At 40.6% G+C, this 17,515-nt stretch overlaps 2 protein-coding genes across 2 annotated transcripts; one reads left to right on the top strand and one right to left on the bottom strand.

The window, feature by feature from the left end:
• Positions 1–7,405: 7,405 nt before the first annotated feature.
• On the bottom strand, positions 7,406–10,145 carry LOC4334483 (uncharacterized). Its single transcript, XM_015777460.3, has 5 exons — positions 9,976–10,145; positions 9,749–9,890; positions 9,519–9,641; positions 9,339–9,423; positions 7,406–7,720 (listed from the first exon to the last, which is right to left on the bottom strand). The coding sequence occupies exons 1-5, from the start codon at positions 10,077–10,079 to the stop codon at positions 7,551–7,553; spliced, it is 624 nt and encodes a 207-aa protein (XP_015632946.1). The 5' UTR covers positions 10,080–10,145; the 3' UTR covers positions 7,406–7,550.
• A 2,499-nt stretch (positions 10,146–12,644) lies between these two features.
• On the top strand, positions 12,645–17,141 carry LOC4334481 (hydroxyproline O-galactosyltransferase GALT6). Its single transcript, XM_015777459.3, has 7 exons — positions 12,645–13,690; positions 13,808–14,040; positions 14,152–14,439; positions 14,532–14,660; positions 14,740–14,913; positions 16,084–16,191; positions 16,457–17,141. The coding sequence occupies exons 1-7, from the start codon at positions 12,862–12,864 to the stop codon at positions 16,661–16,663; spliced, it is 1,968 nt and encodes a 655-aa protein (XP_015632945.1). The 5' UTR covers positions 12,645–12,861; the 3' UTR covers positions 16,664–17,141.
• Positions 17,142–17,515: the final 374 nt, after the last annotated feature.

Genomic DNA, 17,515 nt, shown 5'->3' with positions numbered 1-17,515 from the left:
GCTTCTTGCGTGTGGTTATATGCGTCTATATATAGATACTAGCTAGGCTAGGAGAGTGGGTGTGAGCACTGGCGATTGGTCAGCTTAATTAGTGAAGAAACATAATTACTCCATTCGTCTCATTCTAAGTATAATAATGTGTTTTTATGTTCAATTTTAATCATTTATTTTATTTAAAAAATTTAAAACATAAGTTACGTATAAAGTATTATTTATATTTTATCATCTAATAATAATAAAAATACTAACCATAAAAAGTTTAAAATAAGATATACGATCAAAATTCGACACGGAAACTCGTAAATTTAAAATAAGATAGTAAAAAGTTACTCGCTTAGAATTGGATGGATTGAGTAACATTTTTGTCGAGGAAAATTAATTAATGATGAAGGGTGATTAATGGTGGTACAATCTTTGGAGGGATCAGTCGACGGGTGATCAGTTAATGGGGTTAGTTGGGGAGATCGCTAGATTGCGTGCGTGTGTGTTGCTGGTCGTGCAGTTTGTGGTGTTTTTGGGGTGCGTGGGTTTTTTTTTTGGGGGGGGGGGGGGGGGGGGGGGCAATTTAGTATTTGCCACTGTATCAAAATACCATTGCTCAAATGCCACTTTTCTAAATTCTTATTTCTAAATACCACCGGACCTATAGAGTACCAAATAGTAAGGGTCTATTTAGATTGTAGTCAAAATAAACCTTACCAAGTTTTAGCAAGATGGTAATATATTGCTAAAATTTTGGTAGGATTTATTATTGTATTGATTAAATTTGGCAACAAACTAAACGTATATATTTTCTTGATAACTTTAAGGAAAATAGTATGGTTGAAAATGTCATAAAAGTGATCAGGTCCTAAATTCTCAGGCAGTTTGATAGAGTGGCAAATATTAAATTCTCACGCAGTTTGTGGGGGGCATTTCACACTGGGCGCCGTACTCGTACTCATCATGGAAGAAAGAAGGTTCAAGGAGAGCGGAGAAGAGAGGAGATCGATCGAGCGAGACGACGTGGAGGTCTGGAGGCCAGTGGATGAAGCGGCACGTAATCCATGTGCCAATGTACGGTCGTGGCAGGCTAGGTAGCCGTGCTCGTGTGACGCGTGCGTGCAACGAGAAGCAACGGAAAATACGGAATGGCAGAAGATAGTTAATTTCTTCACCGGACAATCGTTAGGAGCTCCGCGCGCGCGTGTGGCTGTGGTATTGCCGTATTGGCTTACCTGGGCAATAGTCTCTCAACATGGTGATCAATGGATGGATTGTACTCCAGCTTACTACTTAATTTAATTATGGAGTGGTTTTAATTGGTTGTTCGGGCCTGTTTCTGTCTTTCTCTTCATCTTCTACTCCTAGCTAGCAGGATCAGGATCTATCCTGTGAGTATGGTATGGAAATGTCGGAAATGATAATTACGAAAACGGTTCTTGATTGGTTAGAACTTTTTTATATTTGGTAATTCAATTATATGAAATTGATCGAAATTAGAAACATTAAATTTTATATACAACTAAATCAGAATCATTACCATCCTCATGGAAACAATACTCTGTCAAAAATTTCTTACACCATAGTAAAAAACCCACAAGAATCATTTATTTATAGAAAAGAATATATATAGCGGCGGAGATAGCTCCCGGGTAGATTAGGTGGCCGCCTGAGCTCTGCCGCTATCGTTTCCATTACCATTAGCTGTCGATGCGTATAAAAATTAGTCGGCCACCAGAAAATGTTACTAGTCACCCGAGTTTTACGACGGTGCTGGCTCTGCAGTACTGCATACATACACATCGCATTAACAAATATATTTCAAGCCATGGGATCCTTCCTCTGTATCTTGTTCTAACTAGACCCCTTTGAGAATTGAATCCGTGTTCGGTTGTTGAAACTATAGCTGAACAGTTGATCTGATGCTGATCAGGTTTGTCGCGTTTGCAGTACATAAATGGCCGGTGCACTAGCAACCGAACATATAAGGCCGGTTACTATATCCGCACTGCTGGATTTGACCTAAACCATACTCCAACACGCGTGCATTGCATTGCATATATTGCATATATCTACTGGTGATTTGATTTGGATACTGTCGACGCCAACGGAGAGATGCATGAGCTTACTTTCATTTTGGGTTGATGGCTTGATGCATGAACCCTGCCATCAAGAACATTACTGTACACAGCAACTCGTGTCCAACTGAAGCAGAAACCGGAACAGGACATCACCGAAGCATAAGTATTATTCATCTTCTTCTACCCTTTTGTACTACTTGCCATTGCCAAATCTAGTACTAGTTTCTAATCTCCATAAGTACTCCATTGGTCTCATAAAAAAAGAACGAATTGGATATAACACATTCTAGCACAAATAAATCTAGACATATATATCTTTATATTCGTAATAGTAGGATGTGTCATATTTAGTACTATGTTGGTTTTTAGGGAACGGAGAAAATAGTTATTACACCATATGCCTATATACTTTCTCTGGTTGGAAAACAATGTTGTATAGGTTTTGTTTTTGAAGTTAATAATGTTGTGTTATTTCCCATGGGTTCCCAACCCATCTCCCTCGTTTTGCATGTGCACACTTTTCAAACTGCTAAACGGTACACATTTTACAAAAAGTTTATATAGGAAAGTTGCTTTAAGAAATCATATTAATCCATTTTAAATTTTTTTATAGCTAATATTTAATTAATCACGTGTTAATCTATCGCTCCGTTTTCTGTGTGGAGGGGAGGGGTTCCCAATCCCTCCGTTTTTAAGACATGATATCGACCACCCAATTTTTTTACACAAATAAAAAGGATAAAATAAAAATGTTATGAACATTTTCGTCTGAAGCTTGCTATTAACACTATGCCAGCTACTCCCTCCATCTAGAAATATATGGCTTATTTTGACCGCCAAAATCAAGCTTTGACTGTTAGTTTACTTTACATCATTTCGCTTAATGCTATGTATTGATTCAGTAAATTAAGATTATTTTAGTATAGCTCTATATTCAAGATTTCTTATAATTGAACATTCATAACTACAAAAATTCATGGATCTAAATTTGTGATTAGATTGATAGTATTTTAATAATGATCATTTTATTCATACTTTATAGAAAGTATAAAATTTCAAACCGTTATAAATTAATTTACAATATAATCTAGCAAAGAATATAAGATTTGGAGCTATGTCAAACAGGATATTAAGCGTATATTGTATAATATTAGGGATATTAAAACGTGATTGCAAATTTTTAGTCGTTAATGGCACTGCTCCTCCCACCCGTTCGTCCGGCTAAGCTTTTAATTAGCAGATGGTCTTATGTTTCAGACTCGCACGAATGTGTGCATCGTGCAACTCGTGATGTATCCTATCTTACTATAAAATTATCCCCCACTAACTCCTTAAGCTTAACATGCAAAGATGCTACATCATCATCCACTAACAAAATGCCACATCATCATCCACCAATCCACTAATTAACAAGATGCCACATCATCATCCACTAACAATCGTCACCATTTAAACATCATGCAAACATGCTATATCTTTATAGTTTTTATAATGTAAGAGCTTTTCAAATACAAACATGTTAAATTATCATCTAATATAATTCACATAATGTTTCAATGTATATTTTTATTATGTTTTATGATATCCTATATACCTATGTAGTTCATCCTTACTTAGTGCTTAAATGATTAATCTATGGTCCAAATTATATTTCTCCTTTTTCCCTCTAATTAAGTCATATTACATCAATTGTTTTTAGCCTTTAGATGATTAATCTATGGTCCAAACCATTTCCCTACTTTTCTTTTTCTATAAAGTCATACCACCTTACTTTTTACGTTTGAATCACTATTCTACATACTGTTTAAATTTAAATTATCATAAACTACATTAATTTACTTAATTTGATGTTAACTAGCTATCTTACACGTTATTTTTTTATTGTTATCATACCAAATTCCCGCAGCAATGCGCGGGGTTTCACCTAATATTATATATATGCAGCAGCAAAACGGGCAAAGCCAGCTAGCTATGTTCAAATTAGCCTCAAAACAATGGATCCCTGCCTTTCACCGATCAATCCACTGGCTTCAATTCGATCGTGATGGGCTGCAAACTAGTAATTAATAATCTGGTCTATCTAATTTCTGGTTGAACTTTGGTGCAATACTGCAACTTGAGAGTTTATTGCTAGAACCATTGATTAATTCTCCCAACATGAAAGTTAATTTATAGTTTGTTGCTTGGAGAAGGATGCTCTAACCTCTGTCCTATCACTGTACTAACGGTGCTTCAAAAGCTGATCTTGACGCATCATGGTTATGTCCATGGTCGGTCTTACATTTGATTTTGACACCATGCCACACACCATGGGACATTGCAGCTGTGGCGTTAATACGAGATGTATTTACTATCCCTCCATCACAAAATACATGTATTATAAAGCTTTTCGCAGGGAGCATAGAGAAGAACAGGATTATATTTGAATGATTGTGATTACTTCAAATGAGGTAGCATGTAAAGAGAGTAAATGAGAATTATCGTGATTGGTTGAGGTAAGAAAATACAGTGAGAAAATACTATGTTCTAGAACAAAATTTAGACGATAGAAATTGTAATAGTGGGCATGTTCAGCTGTCGGGCGCGCGCACTCACTGTTCGCAGCCGCAGCCTCACCTGTTTGCAGCCGGTATGCTGAACAGGCCCATTTTGAGTTGAAGGGAGTACTAGTTTATAAGAGCAGGTACAATAGCACACTATTAGCCAGCTATAAACATATTTTAATGAGATAGAAGATGAGAGAGAAGAGCAGCAAGCTACAGATCTGTAACCAGCTGTAGCACGGACTCCAAGACACAGTGTGTGTATGACAGATGGGACCATATATGAATAGTATAGTAAGCAACTATTGTATGAATTGGCTATTAGATTGGCTATAGCTGAATTGGAGCTAGCAGTGGGATATACTATTGAACTTGCTATAAGGTATATCTGTAGTTTCAAGCCAACATTTTAAACTGGATAGTATAAGGCGCTACTGCCTACTAGGGCTTGTGGACGCTAATTAACATTAATAAGGGTAAAAAAAATAACATTTCTTTTTTTGGAATAAATTAAAACAGGACTTGAATGCAAGAGATCAGAAACAATTGATTCAGTGCTATCCTGGAACAAGCAAGCTAGTGGTTACAGGCTGTTTTCATAACACACACACATCAACAATATTCAGCATGGAGGATTGGATGGTTTTTCTTGACGTTGATAAATGGATTTCCAGCGATGAACGCTACTATCCAGAGGTGTGATATTGACCAACCCAATACACCATCACGTGGACATGTATAGTGATGTACTCCCTTCGTCCCAATTATAAAGTATTTTGGGTGAATATGACACGTTTACTACAAATCTAGATAGAGAGTATGATCAAATTCGTAGTAATAGGATGTGTCGTATCCATCCAAAATACATTATAATATGGAACGGAGGGAGTATGTGCACATGTGCCTCGGGAACAAGGCTGGAACATTTGCAAGAGAAAATAAACTCCATCAATATTATCTTGGATATATATATATATATATATATATATATATATATATATATATATATATATATCAGTTATTAACTTCAAAAGCTAGGATCTTTTTAGCTACTCCCTCCTTTTAAAATTACTTATCATTTTAAATTTATTCTAAATCCAAAATTTTAATCTTTGACTATCAGTTCTTGTAAGCTCATAAAACTCAACAATCACAAGAATTATATTTTTAGACTCACCACAATAAATACTTTCAAACTTACATTTTATTAAACCATACGAAATTTTAAAAATTAATGGTTAAATGTATTTATAACTTTGTAATATTTACGGAGACAGTATGTATAGTTATTACTAGTAACTGTTAACCGAATATACGGAGGTGATGTGTTGGTTACACGTAGATATCAATCAAATCCGTCGAACATTCCAAACACAGGGTTTCCAACTGTCCATCTATTTTTCGGAAACAGAAAGATGTGTACGCATATGCAGCTTTAATTGTGGAAGTGGTAGCATAGTACTGTAGTACTCAAAACACATGCTGATTAAAATATATAAATATAAATAAACTCAGACCAAGGTGTGGTTACACGGCTCGATCAGACGTTAATGACGACATGACAGAGAGCCCTGGCTGGCCGTAACTGTGTGTATCAATGGCAAACTGCACCGAAAGCGACGGAGAATTGAGCAGGCGAGTCGCCAGGAAGATGCTTGCTTGGCTGATGGTCATCTCCAACATAGTAGTAGATGTTTAATGATGTGCTTATCAAAAGTATTTTTCTTAATGTGTTTCTCACAATATTTAATAATCTTGCCATCTACTAGGAGAAGAGGATGCTTACCGATGTTTAGTAGAAGAGGATCTTTAACAAATGTTTATGCATAAATCTTAATCTAAACGCCAAGAAGGAGATGAGGACTGTACACATACTTAGCTTGAACGCTTCTCTACATATTCACCTTTTCATTTAACATCCTTTGAAATTAGTCTCTTTATGGCTTGTTATCATTTAAGACTATTTTTTGTCAATGAACTAACTAGCCGAGCTAATCCGAGTCGAGCAAGTGCAACTTACTTTCTTTCAAAGTTATATATTTTTTACTTCCTCTATTTTAAACTATAACAACCAAATACTAGATAGAACACAACCTCACGGTTACACGCGGGGACACACCACGTCATTGTAAGGGTGGTTTGCAGTTGGCGGATGCCGTGCCGGAATGAAAACTTTGATGTGGTTCAAGTTCCAGTCTCATATATTTTAGTGCTTCGCGTCAGGAGCTCACGGAGAACGGGAGATAGATCCTCCAATGTTTTTCGTGGCCTTCCCTCTCACCTCTGAGAGTCTCAGGTCAGACGATGTTCCTTTTCTCGTTTTAGTGCTACACTGTAGCTTGTAAGTGTGCTGGCAATAATTCAGTTGTCTCTTCTTTGATGTCGTTGTAAGAAACGTTGGCATCAATGCTTTAAAAGGAGTCTTCCAATCTGTCCTTGTTTTGATCACCTGAAAACTCAGTATCTCTTGTGGGTATCATATCAGTATGCTGATATAAATTCGCTACTGTTTGTTCCACAGAATATGTTTTTATTGTCCGGTCAACAAGCACATTCGAGAAAACGGCATAAAACTGTCCTTTTAGCAGTTCATTCAGTTGGAGAAAACAAGTAATCATCTCAACCATTTGATTTAGATAGGTGAAAGTTATAAAAAATAAATAAATCTAAATACACTCGTAACATGACACATCGGCGCTACTAAGAATTTAGAGAGAAAAAGTTAGTATGTATAGCCTTTTCCGGGAAAAAACAAAGTAAACTAGAGCCCATCACGGAACCAATCTTACAAGATCGAAATGAATGAATCTACCATTGTATTGCAAGGTACAGTAAATACTTGTACACAGCTGCATCTGATGGAAAGGAAAAAAGAGCTAGGTGCCTGTACAATAGCCTACTCTGCAAAATGAAACATTTCTATCATTCAGCACACTTCCATCTATCATGAGAGCTTAGCCGCAAAGTCATCACTCAGTTCTGTGGCTTCGTAGTTAAGTAGCTTGTGCAGAGGGAGAAAATAGGGAGCCACAGATGCCAGCGCAATACAGAACAGAGATCCAATTCCAACCCACCAGGCAAAATGTGGGATCCCAAGCATAAGTTCGTCGCAAACTGCACAAAAGAAATAATTACAAACAAAACACCGCTCTGATCAAAGGTGTTATTTCAATGCTTGAACCGGATGAAAGGTTAAGGAGCATAGGCGATAATATCCAGAAGCAAGGAAGGGCAGCAAAACTACCTAATCAGACATATTTCTTAGAGCATACAGTTTCCAAAGTAAATTATACATAAAATGTGAAGTAAATAATTTATCAACAGAAATCAATGGTCATGCAGTTAACTGGCCAACCAGAGACTAAAGTTTTACAGATTGATATTAATCTCATGACCTTGGATGGGCGAGAATAACATTTTCAGTTTCGGCATTAGACACTGAAAGTTCAGTAGAAACCTACAACCAAGGTCTTGGTGTACGACCAGAAGATGTTCTAGATATTTCTGATTGACTAGGTGCTTTGTCAAAGCATAAACACAAATCCTTGAAGCAGAATCAAATCAAAGTAATATTTAAAAGCTTTAGGTCAGTCAGATAGAAATAACACAAAATGACTGTAAAACAAAAGTAGATGCAATCCAAATACTAAAGGACAAGTAACTAAAAAAGCATCAATGATAAATAAGTATTTTATCTTAGATCAAGCTTTCTCAAGGTTCCTTCTCAACCGTAGTTATGGATTTCAAATCCACAAAAAAAATGCTCTACAGTAGACAAAATACCATTCTCCAACTGAAGTTCAGGCATCTTTGTCACAAGATGAAAAAAAAGGGGTACAAATGCTTATCAATGAGGCAGAAATTTGGATAACTACATATGCAATTAGGACGTGACAAGAGTTATAGATTAGGTAATATGTCTAAACTCCAAACCATAATCACAACATTGGACTCTAGTCCCAACTCCAAGGAATGACTCTAACGAATTTCTTATAATTGCTGAACATAAGAACAAGTTGGTTCTTACTTCCCCCTTTCTTAAATGACAGTAGCTATTAGCAGAAAAGCAACAAACTAACTAGAAAAGCCAAAATTCCACACACCAATTTCATTAAAAAAGTGTACACTAGCATCAAATAAGTCTATGCAAACAGCATAAGGACACAGAGGTTTCATGTCAAAATTCAAAAGGTGAAAACTAAAAACAAAACTAAGGAGCTGAAGGCAACTGCTAGGTTAGTGAATGAAGCCTTGCCTTTGGTTAGCCATGGCTACTACAAGTGCCTTAATTTCTTTCATTTATATATCCTGGCTGCATATCATCTACTTTCTCCACACCAATGAGATATTTGGCTATTGTGAAGTTTGCAAAATTATTGTAAAAAGAAGGTGAAATTACAACTGTTGCATCAAGCCTATTAGAATTGATCATTTGATCTTCACACCCTCAGGCTATCCTCTACTTCCTAGACGAACAGGGAAGTGACAAAAATTGAGCACTACATCAAAGGTTGAAATGCATGAGGTTGCTTAAGCCTCTATTCAAAATTCATCCTATGGGATCACGATATTCACAGGACTAACCAACTCTGAGAATATACACCTAATGCTACCATAACCCAACAACAAAAGTACTTCATTAGAGTTTCTAAAATTTCTGTCTTGCTTCGATCGATCTGATTTCATTATCATTGAAGGAAAAAACATAACATAAAGAACCATACTATCGTACCAATGTTGAACATCGCAAGCTCTCTCTCCGGCACATTTGGCTTTGCAACTACCCCTTCAGGCTCCACCGTGACAAGAACATAAACCTAAAATCAATATCACACAGCCACTATAAATTATGTATGCCAGTCCAATTCTGCGGGCAAGCAACAAATATAGCTGAAGAATTATGAACACATACTGGCCTGCTGCTCTGAGCCTTGAAAATTATCTTCTCCGTGTTGAGCAACCTCCTGTTCATGCTCCCCAAATCCTCCACAGAGTGAGGATCGTCCACAAGCCGGATCGAGAAGCTCGACGGTATCTAAAAGCACAAAAATGCCTTCAAGAACAAGAAGAAGCATCAATGGTGAAACAAGGAGGCCTCATTTCCCTAGTTTTCTGAACCAATGGGGGTCAGTCAGTTCGTACGGAGGCCGGGTAGGAGATCTTGACTTCGTACCACGCGGACGGCCGCGTCCCGTCGAGCCTGTACAGCCGGCTTCCGTGGCGCAGCGGCATCGTCTCACCCATCAGCTCCTCGCCGACGGTGAGGACCCTCCCCTCCTCCAAGCTGCAGGGCAAAACACACACACACGGGGAGGTTGAGAAACAGCACGGTGAGGCAGCGTGGATCGTGGCAGAGGAAGGGGACCGACCTGCTTGCTGAAGAGAGCAGCAGCCTGGAGAGCAGGAGGAGCAGGAGGCAGCGGCGTCGGCGGCATGGTGAGGGGAGGGGATGCGGCGGCGGCGGCGGCGGCATGGCCGCGGGATCTCCTGGTCGCCGGCGTCGTCGATGCGTCGAGGCGGCCGGGAGGCGAAGGGCTCTACTGCCTTTGGATAGTTCGTGGGCTATTCGTGGGCTGGTACGGACAGATTATTTTACTTGGGCCTTATTTGGATAGGCTGAGATCATGGCCCATAGCATATGGATGGGCTGGGTTATGGCGCCTTTCGTGGATCTGCAATTCGGCCTTTTCTGGGCTTAGGGTGCTAACGTCAACTTTTTTTTCTCTCTTTTCATTTTGTCCCATCTCATCTGGACACTCCATTTTCACCCACGGACTTTACTTGTAAATTAGTTTTTCGTTGATGAAAATTCTTTTATCAGGCAAGTTTTGATGTGGCTGCATTTTTTATGGTTCTTTGTCGAATTGAATGCTATAAGACGACAAACAATTCTGAGCCTTTTTCCCCTTAGACCGGACCCCCTGTGCAAATATAAGACTAGCTTATTTAGAAAAATATGTGTTGTAAACCACATGTAATGAAAACCTAAAAACTATCATTTGATTAAAATATATGGATGTATAAGATTTGTCCACGGTATAAAAGTAAAAATTTTACTTTCATATTGCAGTAATATTTTTACTCTTGGTGACGTGGGGAAATCTCAAACGTTTATTTTTATCTAACAGTAGTTTTCAATTTTTTATTACAGACGTGGTTTATAGTACGTAATTTTCCATGCCTATTATTCTTCGTCGCGTTACAGTATCATGTTACGAACTTTATTCCACGCTCTCTCTTGTGTGTCATGGTGAGCAGCAGCGCTAGTTTTGGCGGCAGTTTGCTGTCTTTAGAAGGCTAAAGTTGCCACTAATTATTCAGACATGAACCGAACGAAGCTCGGCACACAAGAAGTGGAGTGGAGAAGATTTGGCAGGGAGATGGGCTTCACGCGCGGCGAAAAAGAGATCGAGATCGCCTTTACTGCGGTTGCAATAGGGTGCAGCTGGTGCTCTCCCCGTTGGCCACCATATGCCACTCGCTTTCAGCGTATCGAATGCCCATCACCGTCACCATCTCGCTCCCCACAAAATTGAGAGACCGACCATGGCCAGATGAGAGAAGACCAATGCTGTCTACGAACGAGTCAAGATGACAAGAAAACAAGAAACGTACTAGTAGCACACAGTTGTCCCGTTCGATTCTCCAACGAGGAGGAATATCAAGTGCGCACCAAAAGGAGACAAATAATTAGCACATAATTAATTAAATTTTAATTATCAAAAAAAATTTAAAATAAATTTATTTAATTTCTATAGCAATTTTTATTGTAAAAAATTTTTGCATGAAAATCGTGCTAACCAAATGCAAGGAAAAATCTGTATCACTGGCGTTTTTTACGGAGCTCAAAGGCGAACTTGCAGGAGACAAATGCTGTCTACTACGAACCAGTCAAGATGACAAGGAACAAGTGGCGCAAACTGTCATTGTTTCACAACCATGGGAAAAAGGGATAATCTGGGTTGCTACTCTGTATTAGTATTACTGGCATTTTGACAGTAGTACTAGCTCAAAAGGTGAATTTGCAGATGGATCTTGCGGTTTGGAAACAGAATCGCTGTAGCTTTTGCTTCTATTCTTTGGCATCGTCTGGGAGCCTGAACTCGATGGACCCCCCCCCCCCCCCCCAAAAAAAAAAGAAATCGTGATGAACTCCACGGAACCGAAACCAAGCTGTTCCGGGCCGATCTGCCCGTCGGCACATTACGAGCTCTGGACCAGTTGAAGTCCACTGGACCACTGCCAGCGTCCTCTCTGCTCCTCTGGCAGGCCATTTTAAGATTTGTCAGTAGTAAACAACTGTGCTAAGGCTGTTTTTAGGGAAACTCCAGTTCGCTGTACCAAAGACGGAATGCGTGATTAATTAAGTTTATTCTTTTTTAAAAAATAGATCAATATAATTTTTTAAAGCAACTTGTATATAAAAGTTATAAAAAATATACTATTTAATAGCTTGAAAAGTGTGTACGTGATGAGTTGGAAGCTCTAACACACGAAAACAACCGAAGTTCCCTCAATTCTTTTTTCTTGACTTGATTTTTCTTACTCCAGTTGGGAGCAAGCACAAACTCGAACAAAACAATGCAAAATACGGTCAGCCACCCAGGTCAGTGAACATTCCTTCCTCTTCACATGCATCTTGGATTAGTGATAATTTAGTGATAGTTTTTTAATTAGTTTTATTCTAAACCGCAGCATCAGGTGTTGCTAGGTCAACAGAGCGCCCCCACCCGCACGGAATCCCGCCCACATCGAAATAGCGGTCACGGCCGCCACGCGCCACTTTTCTCCACGTGTGCTCCCGTCCACACGTCATCCTTCGTGCACGCGGTCCATGCACCAGCCACCATTCCCTTCGCCTCGAAGGAAGCGTAGCGCATACACCGCGTCCACGCGACCCTACCCACGTCGCCCCCCACAATTCCTCCACTAAATATTTTATTATACTCTTTTCGAATCGCAATTAAACTAACCGAAAATTTGAGTGAATTTTTAACGAAACCGTCATTAATAAACTAACACGTCCTTCCCCTTCGCTGTGTGTTGGGTTCGGTTCGCTTGGCCGCCTCCGCCTCCGCCTCCGCCGCCGCCTCGCCCCCTCCTCGCGCGCGGCGGAAGCCGGCGGCCATCCACCACACGGCTCCGGCTGCGGCTGCGCCCGACCATCCTCCTCCTCGTACTCTAGGGTTAGGGTTTCCAGCGCCGGGCCGGAGGGGACCGTCCGTCGAGGTTTGCCGAGGCGGGCGCGCGTCGAAATGCGGAGGCCACCGGCTGCCGGCGCGACGTGCCGGCGTTTCGCGATCCGGGGGTTCGTGGCGGTGTTCCTCGTGTACGTGCTCGCGGCGCTCGCGCTCGAGTCGCCGCTGCTGGTGGTGCCCACGCCCGTGCCGGGAGCCGGGGCGGCCACCGCGGCGTCGCGGCCGCTTCACCTCGATGGCTCGGGCGAGCGCGGGCGCGGCAGCGCGCCGGCCCGGCCGTTGAAGCGTCCCCACCGGGAGACGCTCTCGGCGGCGGGGAGGTCGTCGAGGCGGCTGCCCGGGATCGTCTCCGGGCTCGACCTCCGCCGCCTCAACGCGACCCGCTCCGGCTCGCTCCGCAAGGTCGCCGCGGAGGCCGCTGCGGCCGGGGCTCGCGTCTTCTCCGAGCTGCAAACCCTCGCGGGCACCGTGACTGAGCTGGATGCGACCGGGGAGGAGGAGAGGAGCAGGTGCCCTCACTCGATCGTCCTCACCGGCGACGAGTTCCGGGTGAAGGGGCGGACCGTGGAGCTGCCGTGCGGGCTGACGCTCGGGTCGTACATCACGGTGGCCGCCACGCCGCGCGCGGCGCATGCCGACCGAGATCCTAAAATCACGCTGGTGCGGGAGGGGGACGAGCCGATCATGGTGTCGCAGTTCATGATGGAGTTGCAGGGGCTCAAGACGGTGGACGGTGAGGACCCGCCAAGAATCCTCCACTTCAATCCTCGCCTCCGCGGCGACTGGAGTGGCAAGCCTGTGATCGAGCAGAACACATGTTACCGAATGCAGTGGGGAACTTCTCTCCGCTGCGAGGGCTGGAGGTCCCGTGCTGATGAGGAGACCGGTATGCACCACCTTGCCATCAGATGAAACACGATGAACTTATACAATGTTTTGTCCAAACATTAGATTTAGTTTGCAATGCCTGAAGATTAATGATTTTGTTTACAATGTTGTACAGTGGATGGGATGGTGAAGTGTGAGAAATGGATTCGAGATGACGAGGAGAGGTCAGAACAATCAAAGACGTCATGGTGGCTCAACCGCCTCATTGGCCGAACAAAGAAGGTCTCTGTTGATTGGCCATACCCGTTTGTGGAGGACTGCATGTTCGTTCTTACTCTTACCGCCGGGTTGGAGGGTTACCACGTGAACGTTGATGGACGACACGTCACATCATTTCCGTACCGCACTGTAAGTGGATGTTCCACATTCATCAGAGATAAGTGCAATATTGATAGTGTTGTATTGCTGTGTAAGTGGGCAATCATGTTTAGCTTTTGTCTTTGGTTGTTGTGATGGCAGGGATTTGTGCTTGAAGATGCCACTGGCTTATCATTGAATGGGGATCTTGATGTGCAATCGGTGTTTGCAGGGACTTTGCCCACTGCACACCCTAGCTTTTCACCTCAGAAACACCTAGAGATGTTGCCTATTTGGCAGGCCCCTCCCCTTCCAGACGAACCAATTGAGATTTTCATTGGCATCCTGTCAGCAGGCAACCATTTTGCTGAACGTATGGCTGTGAGGAAGACATGGATGTCTGCTGCCCAGAAGTCCTCGAATGTCGTGGCCCGTTTTTTTGTTGCCCTGGTAAAATCTTGAAGATCAAATTTGATGGCCTGTATGTCCAAGTTGCATGCTTATGTTTGTGGACTTGAGCTGATGAATTATCTTTTCTGCAGAACAGCAGAAAAGAAGTCAATGCAGAATTGAAGAAAGAGGCAGAGTTTTTTGGGGACATTGTTATTGTGCCATTCATGGACAGCTATGACTTAGTTGTTCTAAAGACTGTGGCAATATGTGAATATGGGGTATGTCTAAGATTGGTACATATTTTCGAACTTGCTACTTTCAAGCTGCTCTATTAACATCTAATGAACTGTTTGTCAGGTGCGTGTTGTTTCCGCTCGATATATAATGAAGTGTGATGACGATAATTTTGTTAGACTTGAATCAGTGAAGGATGAACTTAAGAAAATACCAAGAGGTAAAAGTCTCTATGTGGGAAACATGAATTATCACCACAAGCCATTGCGCACTGGGAAGTGGGCTGTCACTTATGAGGTAAGCATGTTTTTATTTTACAATGACCTTATATGTCTTATCATTGATTGAAGTGCTGTAGAGAACATTTCAATAAAAGTTATTTGGCCTGCCTGACGCGGTTTTTGCTGATTCATTGAAATCTTAACAGAAGAATATAGTATTCATGGCAATATGGCATGCTAATGTACTTTACTCAATCTTTCACCCTTTTGAGGCATCTAACAAATAATCACTTACTGTAAACCATACAGCGAAACTTAGCATAACAATGGTATAGAACTTATGTTGCTGATACCCATTGCTGACTGTAGTTGCATTAACTTGTAGCCATATGCACAAGCTTATTGATCCTTCTCTGAGAAAACAGCAATGCTGTCAACCGTTCATTCTTTATGCTGCTATTTTCAAATTTTTCTGTCGTTTTGTCTAACTGTTTATGTAGATGCTTAGTATTTTTGGTATAATAATGATTATAACTTTGAATCCTTTTTGATGAATCAATTATCAGGGCCTACAATTTGTGAAGCTGTTTCAATACATTGTTGTAGTTAAAATTAAGAAATATTTTCTACATGTTGACTAAATTTTCCGCCATTTTAACTAGATCTTGTTAACTAGGTGCATGTGTTCCATCTTTGAAAAATATATTTGGAAGTTGGATCTAACATGATATTTTTTGTAACTGGGCATTCAACATATTAGTGGTGCAGTCTTTGGTTATGGTTGGTATTGTTCTGGGCCAGTTAACTTTGTTTCTCTATAGTGTCAATCTACGGAAAAAAATGTACACTTAATCTCACTGTTCTTTTCTAGTGCCAAGGACCACTTATGAATAGTAGCCTTTGTCATATAGCCTTTTTAGTTTAAAATCATCTGAATTTGTTTAAAATTCAAAGCCTAGGAAAGTTCTGTACCAACTTTGTACATGTACAATGTATTTCTAGGTGGTAATCTACATTCCTTGCATCCTTGGGCTTACACAGTTATGTATGAACCTACATAGGAGAATGGAAATAATTGACGTCCTACAAATTGTGAGAATGGAAATAATTGACGTCCTACAAATTCTGTGTCCTTTTGTACTCTATCCAATTTCGTTTTCTCTTTTGCTGCTTCACCTATACCAACATAGGTTTGGGTGCCTAAAGTCTGCCATGAATTCATTGCACTTATCTTTTTAATTTACAGGAGTGGCCAGAAGAGGATTACCCAACATATGCAAATGGTCCTGGCTACGTTATATCTTCTGATATTGCTGCTTCCATTGTGTCAGAATTTACAGCTCATAAATTAAGGGTAAGCTCAGAAGATTTGCTTCTGGTTGTTTTTTGTGGTGCTAAAAGCGACACATAGGGGTAACTTGGATTCAACAATGGGATATTCATCATATAATATTCTATTGAATTCCTTGTACATAACACATAAGCAAACTACTGTGGATTTTGATGTCATGTTTCGGAATAATCTGAGCGTAGGTTGAGAAGAAAACAACCTGGACATACTAATGAAGTAATGATGGCAGATGTCTAATTCACTCAATTCACATTTGCTTGTTTTGCAGCTCTTCAAGATGGAAGATGTGAGCATGGGCATGTGGGTTGAGCGGTTCAATAACACCAGACATGTTCAATATGTTCACAGTATCAAGTTCTGCCAATTTGGATGCATAGATGATTACTACACTGCACATTACCAGTCACCGAGGCAAATGCTATGTTTGTGGGATAAGCTGCAGTCTGGGAAAGCACAATGTTGCAATATGAGATAGCGACAATGAAACTGGCAGCATCGATCCCCTTCGATTGTGTTAGTGGTCATTCTTCTTTGCTACATGATGATCCTGAGCCCAAGATCGAAGGACTGTTTTGCGATGATAAATTAAGTCCTCAGATGACTAACAAATGGCCATAGTTTCTTGCTTTTCATGTAGAGATGACCGTCGAAACTTTCAGCTAGAAACCAACTCAGGGAATGAATACGAAGTTCAGTGGGCACTAATAGAACTGCTCAAGGACTTCATCTGTACATGTGAAGGGTAGAAAGCTTAGTTGAAATTGTTGCTACTCTTGATATGCCTGATTGTGGTTGAAAGTCATGAACAACCCATCAGGTACGTAGAACATCTTGGCGTTTTACTCAATTTGTCGCAGAATTTTTGATTTGACATGGTCATAAGTTATGACATGTATTTAGTTCTGGCTGCAAACATCTTGCATGAGTTCATGGAGTATCAGATTTTTCTTTTCCTTCTTGTTTTTAGATTCAGGTTGTATCGCTGCAGCTCGAGTGTTCATACGTATTAATTTGAAATGTACGTACATATAATATTTTTGTCGAGAAATACAGTATAAATACATGTGCGCCACCCCTATATACGCATACAAGTATCATGTTTCCTTGAATGTTGTGGATAAATATACTCCAGTTGCTAGATTAGTATAGAGTATTGGTGTTGTGTAAAGTTGTAACAACAGATTCAATAATTAATACAACCATTTCAGTTTCAAATTTAAATTAATCCATATTGTTTTATATTTTAACTGAAGATGATCGAATCTTTCAGTTGAAGGTAATTGTTTGTTACCGAATTAACTGACTGAATTTTAATTTGGTTTGAGTT

This window comes from Oryza sativa, chromosome 3 (assembly GCF_034140825.1).
Source record: "Oryza sativa Japonica Group chromosome 3, ASM3414082v1".
Lineage (NCBI taxonomy): Eukaryota > Viridiplantae > Streptophyta > Magnoliopsida > Poales > Poaceae > Oryza > Oryza sativa.
Note: the sequence above shows the minus strand (reverse complement) of the source record. Positions and strands in the feature narration are given on the sequence as shown.

Coding starts and splice junctions, on each gene's coding strand:
- LOC4334483 (XM_015777460.3), bottom strand. CDS start 10,079: ATGCCGCCGCCGCCGCCGCCGCATCCCCTCCCCTCACCATGCCGCCGA. Junction 9,642..9,748: donor AGATCTCCTACCCGGCCTCC/GTACGAACTGAC, acceptor TTGTGCTTTTAG/ATACCGTCGAGCTTCTCGAT. Junction 7,721..9,338: donor GCTTGCGATGTTCAACATTG/GTACGATAGTAT, acceptor TCTTTTGTGCAG/TTTGCGACGAACTTATGCTT.
- LOC4334481 (XM_015777459.3), top strand. CDS start 12,862: ATGCGGAGGCCACCGGCTGCCGGCGCGACGTGCCGGCGTTTCGCGATC. Junction 13,691..13,807: donor CCGTGCTGATGAGGAGACCG/GTATGCACCACC, acceptor AATGTTGTACAG/TGGATGGGATGGTGAAGTGT. Junction 14,041..14,151: donor CATCATTTCCGTACCGCACT/GTAAGTGGATGT, acceptor TTGTGATGGCAG/GGATTTGTGCTTGAAGATGC.